At 36.9% G+C, this 9,009-nt stretch overlaps 2 protein-coding genes and 1 long non-coding RNA gene across 3 annotated transcripts in view; 2 read left to right on the top strand and 1 right to left on the bottom strand.

Annotated features, from left to right (window-relative positions):
• Positions 1-735: 735 nt before the first annotated feature.
• Positions 736-3,561, top strand: LOC107573760 (sperm flagellar protein 2-like). Its single transcript, XM_016260203.1, has 6 exons — positions 736-852; positions 1,274-1,456; positions 1,638-1,730; positions 2,957-3,127; positions 3,407-3,499; positions 3,544-3,561. Exons 1-6 carry the CDS (start codon positions 736-738, stop codon positions 3,559-3,561), a joined length of 675 nt encoding a protein of 224 aa, XP_016115689.1.
• Positions 3,562-3,569: 8 nt separating this feature from the next.
• Positions 3,570-4,456, top strand: LOC107573761 (uncharacterized). The gene is made up of 3 exons (XR_001607564.1): positions 3,570-3,588; positions 3,921-4,043; positions 4,442-4,456. It is a non-coding gene; the product is annotated as an uncharacterized lncRNA (long non-coding RNA).
• Positions 4,457-5,181: 725 nt separating this feature from the next.
• The window catches only part of LOC107573758 (protein FAM111A-like), a 6,562-nt gene continuing 2,734 nt past the window's right edge, over positions 5,182-9,009 (bottom strand). The window contains exon 2 of the mRNA XM_016260202.1: positions 5,182-6,460. Within this exon, the coding sequence (XP_016115688.1) occupies positions 5,261-6,460 (1,200 nt within the window). The 3' untranslated portion in view covers positions 5,182-5,260. The remainder of the gene's footprint in view (positions 6,461-9,009) is intronic.

The raw sequence follows: 9,009 nt of genomic DNA, 5'->3' as shown, positions 1-9,009 counted from the left end.
AATATTGGGTTATCAAAAAATTTTTTTCCCCCCTCTATATATATATATATATATATATATATATATACACACACACACACACAAAGACAACTGAAGGAATTATATATAAAAGAGAAATGTTTTGCAAAATAAGTTCACTCTGCATGTCAATATGACTGGGACATATTCTTAATAAGTTTCAGGACATTTACCCAAAAATACCTTATGTGCTTCTCATCATACTGTACACATGTTCATAAATGTATATGTGCTTAATATGTTTGCGTTTGTTTACCAGTATCGACCAGCTGACAGAGTTGGTGCGGCAGCACATTGAGAATGGAGTTCAGATCTATCATGAGCTGGTGCTGCAGAGCGCTGATTTCTGCTTGGATGGAGACTGATCTGTCGCCCGCTCCACGCCGATCCCTGCTGGAGCAGCCCAAAAACAGCACTCTGACTGTCCAACAGCTGCACAAGACAGCATCTACTGCTCAGAATCAGCATTACTCAAAGAACCCTAAACTAAAATGCCACGGATTGATTGTCTTTAAAATAAAAATTATTACCCCAAAAAATAAACATTCAGTTATTTATTTACTCTCATGTTGTTCCAAAACTGTAATTTTGGGTAAACAAGTCTTGTGTGCAAAACTGAATGAACAGAATGAGAGTTAAAACAGAGCCGAGCAGAACTGAATGCAACATGTTCCAGTAGAATCCAGTAACTGTACTTTGGTTTTTGTGCATTGTGTGATGTATCCAGGTCTGGTGTGCAGTAATGAGTTGACTGAAGTTCTGCATGAGTTAACCTCTCCTCACATGGGTAGTGATATCCTACCTGAACCCTGGATGCATATCACTCCCTCACAGGTACAGCTTCACGCTAACCTAAATTATAAACTCCTCCATGGTTTGCTGTGTGTCTTTGGTAGCAATCATTCATACTTAATTTCCTTTCCCAACCAACCAACTTGCTTAAGGAAGTGGGTGAAATTTATTCATTTTAAAAGTGTCTTCATTGCTTTGGCTTGGGTATATAAAAAGGTGAAAGATTTCTCCCCACAGATTTCTGAACTTTTTTAAGTTTGTCACTCAAATTCACTGCGTTGACTAACAGAAAACTGCTTGGTATGAAAGTGACTTCTGTGCGAGTTTCATTCATTGCTACATTATTGACAGTGGACCTTTTTGCCCACAGGATTTTGCTGAAAATGCATTAGTGTGACTGACTGTGCCTTTACATGCAGGCCTGTTTGTACTCACATCATAACATGTGCTATTGTGTTTGTAGGTTGATGAGTTGGTGTGTGCATTAGCTCAGGACTCTGAGATGTTGGACTGGCATCAGTTTCTGCTCACTGCAGCTCTGCCGTGGCCGTTTCCCTCTCAGACTCAGCTGTTAAAAACCCTTCAGCGCTACAGAGGCGTTGACACAGCAGGAACCAGACTCATCACACAAGAACAATACACACAGGTCTATTACTCTCATAGAGCATCACTAACATATTTAACTACACACAGACCTATAAACATCAACAGATGTGCATGCTGTTTCTACAGTTAAAATGAATGAAAGCAAGCCTAATCTATATAATCTTGCTACATTTATATGTGCCTACAAGTTCAATTTAACATGTGTTTTGTTCTATGATCAGGTTGAATTGTGGTTTCCCAGTAAAAGAGATCTTCCTGTCCCTGATGACCCAACTGAACCTCTACCCTATTACAGACTAGCTAATCTTAAAAAGGTAATGCAGCAGGTTAAAAGATCTTTTGAACTTCAAATGTGGCCCTGGACCACAAAACTAGTCATGAGTCAATTTTTCGAAATTAAGATTTATACATAATCTGAAAGCTGAATAAATAAGCTTTCCATTGATGTATGGTTTGTTAAGATAGAACAATATTTGGTCGAGATACAGCTATTTGAAAATCTGGAATCTGAGGGTGCAAAAAAATCTAAATATTGAGAAAATCATCTTTAAAGTTGTCCCAATGCAGTTCTTAGCAATGCATATTACTAATCAAATTTAAGTTTTGATATATTTACAGTAGGAAATTTACAAAATATCTTCATGGAACATGATCTTTACTTAATATCCTAATGATTTTTGGCATGAAAGAAAAATCAATAATTTTGACCCATACAATGTATTTTTGGCTATTGCTACAATTATACCCCAGCGACTTAAGGCTGCTTTTGTGGTCCAGGGTCACAAATATTTTTTTTCTTGTTTTTGTTCATGTTAATATTTAGATTTTTACCTGTCCGTTTCCTTTTGCTACAGCTGTCTACCTATCTCATCCTTCAGTAACAGCATCTTTGCAAAGATGTATTGAGAAGATATAGAGTGTTTTCATAGTACATCAAGCTTTTATAGCACAAAAGATAAAGAATAACTTAATATGCAGTAAAACATAACTGAATAAATGCATTAAAGGAATAGTTCACCAAAAAAAAAGAAAATTTACTGAAAATGTGCTCACCCTCAGGAAATCTGAGTTTGTTCATCAGAGCAGTTTTGGAGAAATGTAGCATTACATCACTTGCTCACCAATGGATCCTCTGCAGTGAATGGGTGCCATCAGAATGAGAGTCATCATAATAAAAACATCACAATAATCCACAACACCACTCCAGTTCATCACTCAATGTTTGCGAAAAGAAATGCAGCATGTTTGTAAAAAACAAATCCATCAAGGCATTTTTAACTTCAAGCCTTATGGTGTTTTTAACTCATTCTGACGGCACCCATTCACTGCAGAGGATCCATTGGTGAGCAAGTGCAATGCTACATTTCTCAAAATCTGTTTATGTGAAGAAACAAACTCATCTACGTCTTGGCTGGCCTGAGGGTGAGTACATTTTAATTTTTGAGTGAACTATTCCCTAACTATGATGTTTCCCAAAAGATTTTCTGAACATAATCTATATATAAACATAAATGTGTTGTTTTCTCATTTCTGTGTATAGTTTTCCTTCAGTCTGTTTGCGAGCACACACTCATCTCCGCTGATGCTGGACTATCTGAGCATGCTGCTGTATTTCTGCTGCCATCCTGAACCAGCTCAGGGCTTCACCAGAGCGCTCAGCCTCCTGATCGGACACACTCTGCACTATAAACACACCAGCCCCCTCACACAGGTACACACACAGTATGACACGATTCACAGACTCTTCTGAGCTGAAGAGAACTTGTCATATTTCACCCCAAAATCAAAAGAAAACCCTGTTTTTAGAACCTTTATTATTTGCATTTTGACATCATTTTTAATTCAACTAAGCACATTAATCTTGCTTAATTTACTTATTCTCATTGCTGTAATGCACAAAAATAATATATTACTTAAACTGAAATGTTTGAAATGTGTTTTCATGAGGTTCACTCTGATTTTTGTTTCAACCGCTGTGTTACTGCTGTAGTCTGTGCTGTATATGGAGGGTGCTGGAGTTGAGGAGTGTGATGCTGCTGATGAAGAGGAGGAGACTTCATCAGACTCCACCCCTGATGGAGGGGTGGAGTCTGATGAAGTGGGCGTGTCTGTCGATGATGTGCTCAGAGATCTCCTCACACCTGAACCGCTTCCAGAGATGAATTCAAAGAGGTAGAATATAACAGCTCTGCTCCAAAATCAAAAGATCCCATCAACCCAACTTCATTTGAACCATTTTCAGATTATACCAAAAATATAAACAAATAGGAAGCATTTCTATTTAAACTGGCAAGATGGCAAAAATACTTGGAAGTGTGTGTGTTAGTCACTCATAACTGTCGCATAAATGTAGGTCTATTTGTGAATTATTTCTGTCCAGTAGATGTTCACTGAAAAGTAATTAATTTGGTTTTGGAACAGAGTGACGTAATCTGTGGTTCTGTAGATGGTGTAAAGGGTCTGCATGGAGCTGTATTTAATTTTGTGTTGTGTTGTGTGTTCAGGAGCTGCTGAAGGAGTTTAAGGAGTTGGGCTTTAATGGTGAGGAGAAGATTCCTTTCTCCACGCTATGCCAGCATCCCTTTCTGCAGGACCTGATGGAAGGATCCTCACAGTACCTGCTTCCTGTGAGTATAACACAAATATGTGATCTCACACACATACTACAACAGAGCTCAGTGGTAAGAGCTTTCTGGCAAACAAAGTTTGAATGAATATATAAAAAATTATTTATTATTTTATATTTATATAATATTATTTTACTGACTGAATGATCTCAACACAGAAGATGTCAGTCACTAAATGGATTAATTCTGCTTAGATTAAAACACATCTATTTGAAACATTTTAAGCAAGTTTTGTTGCTTTGATTCCATGTTCCATGAAAACTTGTTTTTCAATAGGAAACACAAGACAGAAAGATGCACTTGTCGAGCCTTTTTAAGGGTCTTTATTTTAATTTCATGTGTGAAATACAAATTAAGGTTGTGCTTTTATTAATTATGATTACATTTATTCTGTACAGGACATTCACAAAATTCTTAGAAGCTCCTCAACATGATGAACACTCAAAACAACACACACCAATAACAATACATGCATCAGACAAGGTACATGCTAATGGAATAAAAAATGTAAGTGGGACAAACAAGCTGTATTTGGTATAGTTATAGTTTTATTTCATGTCATTTGTATCAAAATTTATCATGAACACATGAAGAACAGTGATTTGCTGTAAACTCAAAGATGTCATTCTAAATGTATTTATTTTAGTGAAGATACACATTTCTTGTCATATTAGTGATTCTGTCAAATCGGTTAATTTGGTGTATTTGTGTGATTCAAAGATGATTTGATGTGGAAGCTTGAACACGATCCCATACAGCAAAAGCAAAATATTAAGATCAATGTAAAGTCAGCATAAAACCTACACAAAAAAATAAAAGGTAAAAATAACAAACAATATGTGTGAATGATTTGTGTTAAATGAGTATGTATAGGAATATATATGAATACACAAGTATAAATGAAAATGTAAAAAGAATACAATAAAGATTGAACTACTGTATAACTGTATCTTTGGTCTTTGTCAAATGAATAATGTTCACTGTTTTGCTCACTGCCTGCAGGTGAGACACATGACTTTACATGAAATCAAAAATAAGAGAAACAAAACATAACTTTTGGACACTCAATCATCTCTAAAAATTATATGAAAAGTGAAAACCCATAAATGACTTTGACAGATCGCAGTCTGATTTTTAGATCTCTCAGAGTTGAACATTTTGCAGTCACTTCCTCCCCCCTCAAAAACATGGCAGCACAGACGTGTGGACAGATTCATTCAAGACTCTTCGGGCTCTTCAGCATCTTTCATCTCAGTGTCGATCAGATTCTGTTGCTCTGCAGTCTGAGACACATTACGGATGATATCTAGCAAACCTTTTATCCTAGCCACAGCTATGATGTTATCCAGGATGGGCTGCATGGAAAAGCCATATTCCATAACACTCCAAGTTTTATCTCCTTTTGTTTTGTACTTATAGCCACCAGTGTGGATGCCAATCAGATTGCAGTCTACATCAAAAACTGGAGAGCCAGAAGATCCGTGAAAAAAGCAAGAGTCATAAGTGAACTGGTTTTCATATGCTGAAAAGTCCCATTTCTCTTCCACGCACTTCTCATTTATAACATGAATTAAATGCTGATGCTCAGATGCATGTTTATGTGCAGCCTCTAGTCGATTCTCTCTCTCAATGATGAAGCAGGGGTCCATTTTCTTAACCCCTTCACCTGGATGTCCCACAATGCAGATCTGACCTTTTTTAATAGGAGCGTTTGGACTGTAGCTATCAAACAAATTAGGACACTCAGCCATTTTATCAACATCAAGTTCAAGAAGAGCATAGTCAAGATGCCTTCCTTTATCGTCCTTTCCATAAAAGTAATCTGTGAGTTGTTTAACTGGTATGCACTTGCTATCCTTTGAATCCAGGTCTTCATAACCAAATACAGCTGTGAACTGTTCGGCGTTAACTTTCGTAAGGTCAGTAAATATCCCAATAACATGAGCATTAGTGAGGATGAATCTGTTGAAGAGCAAGAAACCAGTTCCTTCGCGAGTCCCCCCCTTTCGAATCTGACACACCGAGTCAGAGAGCTTCATAAGCTGCTTCACTTTCTTCACTTCCAAGAAATTCTCAACACTTTTACCATATTCTTCTCTGAAGAACTTTTGGACCTCAGATTTGTTCTTTAGTTTCTCTCGCTTCTTTAATGTCTCCAGTAAATCTGGAAACTGATCACGCAGAATTCCCAGAATCTCTTCAGAATTTACATTGGGTTTAGCAACATACTGTTTAGTTGAAGGATCCATGGATGTTGTGTTTCCATCTTGTTTCTTGTCTTGCTCAGTGTTGATGGGATTCTGACTTGAACCGGCAGTTTCTGCCACATCAGCATCTGAAGCTACATTAGGTTCAGTCTTGACAAAAGTCAAATCATCTTGACTGTCTGGCTGATTCTGGTCACTAAGAACAACTACCTGGAAAGCCTTTCCGTCAAGATCGTCTACAGGATTTGACAATTCATGCATCTCGCTACCAAACTCAGACAGTGCACAGTGTTTCTGGAAAATGACATTGTTGAATCGTCCATCACGTTTAAGAGCAGTTTTGACATTCTCTCCTTTGAATGCATACACACAGACATATTGTACTCTGCTCCTCAGGGCGTTGCTCTTAAGTAAACATTGCACTTTCTGTCCTCCGTCTTTTTTAACCAAGAATGTGACTAATGTTTCAGGTTTACTTTTACTGAGGAGTGAAGGATCTGCAGTTGTTTGATTTGTAGAACTATTTTCATCTTTTATGAACTCTATTTCTAAGGTCTCATCTCTTTCAATAAGACAGCAGGGAAAATCAGTCTTCACAGCTGCCCTAGGAACTGCTCCTTTTGATCTTTGGATGAGTATTTCTTTCTGCATGTTTTTGTTTTTGTCTTTTTCACTCCTGAACACTGAGCTTGTATTAAGAGCCTCAAGCACAGTCATGGATGTTTTATAATACACTTTATATGATTTTTTATCATGTTTTAAAGAAAAAAGAAAGTGGTTATTTGCTTCTGCTTCCTGTTAAAGTAAAAAAACATCTGTTATGTATACAAACATTCAAGTTAATTCCGCTGAAGAAATGTCTGTAATCAATGGTTATTAATTTTGAATATATGTTAAGTGATCTACCTGCTGCTGATGTTTTGAAGGTTTTGAATCATTTTTTGTCTAAAGAAAATGTCAACAGTGATTTTAATACAGGCTTACCACTGTCTACAGCTTGAATCATAATTTAAATCATGAAAAGGCCAAGTAATTGCAGTGTTATGGCTTTTCACACCCAGCATGATGCAGCAAAGCAAAAATCACAAACTAATGGTCTATTAATAATCAGGTGGAAAAAAATATGCAAATTATTAACAGTCAAAAACATTTGCTGTGATTGACCAGTGATATTTTATTACAGTTGAAAGTGAATGTTATTGTGTTTTTCCCCCCTTCAATTCCAGCTGTTCTGCTGTTGTACATAAGAATTTAAAAATTTCAGGAAAAAAATCATATGTCATTTGGATTAAGCTTACATTTTTAGTAAGTAATTGGTGATTTTTATATTGGAATATTGATAACCCTCAGGTACTGTGGTATGCTGTAGATCGTGACAAGTTACCTAAAGCTTTTTGTCTCGTAGGCCTAAAACACTAACAAATATCACGGTCACAATCTCGTTCAGTTTAGTTTCTTTGCATTTTGGTTTTCCCTTTTCCAGTGGTGGACGAAGTACTTGACTAAAAGTACAGATACCTATAATAAAATATTACTCTAGTAAAAGTTCTCCTTTTTCAATTTTTTGCAGAATTGTTTTCATTCAGCCACATTGGAGGGAGGGTTTTTGAGCATGAATGGACTGTTTAAGGTCATGCCACAGCATCTCAATCGGATTTAAGTCTGGACATTGACTTGGCCACTCCAAAACCTTAATTTTGTTTTTCTTGAGCCATTCAAAGGTGGACTTGCTGGTGTGTTTTGGATCATTGTCCTGCTGCATAACCCAAGTGCGCTTGAGCTTGAGGTCACAAACTGACGGTCGGACATTTTCCTTCAGGATTTTCTGATAGAGAGCAGAATTCATGGTTCCATCAATTATGGCAAGTCGTCCAGGTCCTGAAGCTGCAAAGCAGCCCCAGATCATCACACTACCACCACCATGTTTGACTGTTGGTATGATGTTCTTTTTATTGAACATGATACATGATATTGTTGAATCATGAACACTAACCTTAACTGAGGCAAGTGAGGCCTGCAGTTCTTTAGATGTTGTTCTGGGTTCTTTTATGACCTCTTGGATGAGTCGTCATTGTGCTCTTGGAGTAATTTTGGTTGGCTGGCAACTCCTGGGAAGGTTCACCATTGTTCCAAGCTTTCTCCATTTGTGGATAATGGCTCTAACCATGGTTTGCTGGAGTCCCAAAGCCTTAGAAATGGCTTTATAATCCTTTCCAGACTGATACATGTCAACTGTTTTGTTTCTCATCTGTTCTTGAATTTCTTTAGATCACGGCATGATGTGTTGCTCTTTAAGCATGCTTCACTTTGTCAGACAGGTTCTATTTAAGTGATTTCTTGATTCAACAGGTCTGGCAGTAATCAGGTCTGCGTGTGGCTAGTGAAATTTAACTCAGCTTTCTAAAATAATGAGGTTAAATCAGTTCTTTCATGATTTAACAGGAGGGGGCAAATAATTTTTCACGTAGGGCCAGGTAGGTTTGGACAGCTTTTTTCCCTTAAATGAAATTATCGTTTAAAAAATGCATTTTGTATTTACTTGCATTATATTTGCGTAATATTAAAATTGGTTTGATGATCTGAATCTTTTAAGTGTGACAAATATGCAAAAAAATAAGAAATCAGGAAGGGGGCAAAAACCTTTTCACGGCACTGTATATGACATGAGAAAGAATAAGGTCTGAAGTTAGGAAGAACATTTTAAGGAAAATAATTATATTTTCATAATGATTTTTTTCTTCTCAAAAATTGTCTGTGTT

Source organism: Sinocyclocheilus grahami, unplaced genomic scaffold (genome assembly GCF_001515645.1).
Source record: "Sinocyclocheilus grahami isolate Dianchi unplaced genomic scaffold, SAMN03320097.WGS_v1.1 scaffold2026.1, whole genome shotgun sequence".
NCBI lineage: Eukaryota > Metazoa > Chordata > Actinopteri > Cypriniformes > Cyprinidae > Sinocyclocheilus > Sinocyclocheilus grahami.
This window is presented reverse-complemented; position numbering and strand designations above follow the sequence as displayed.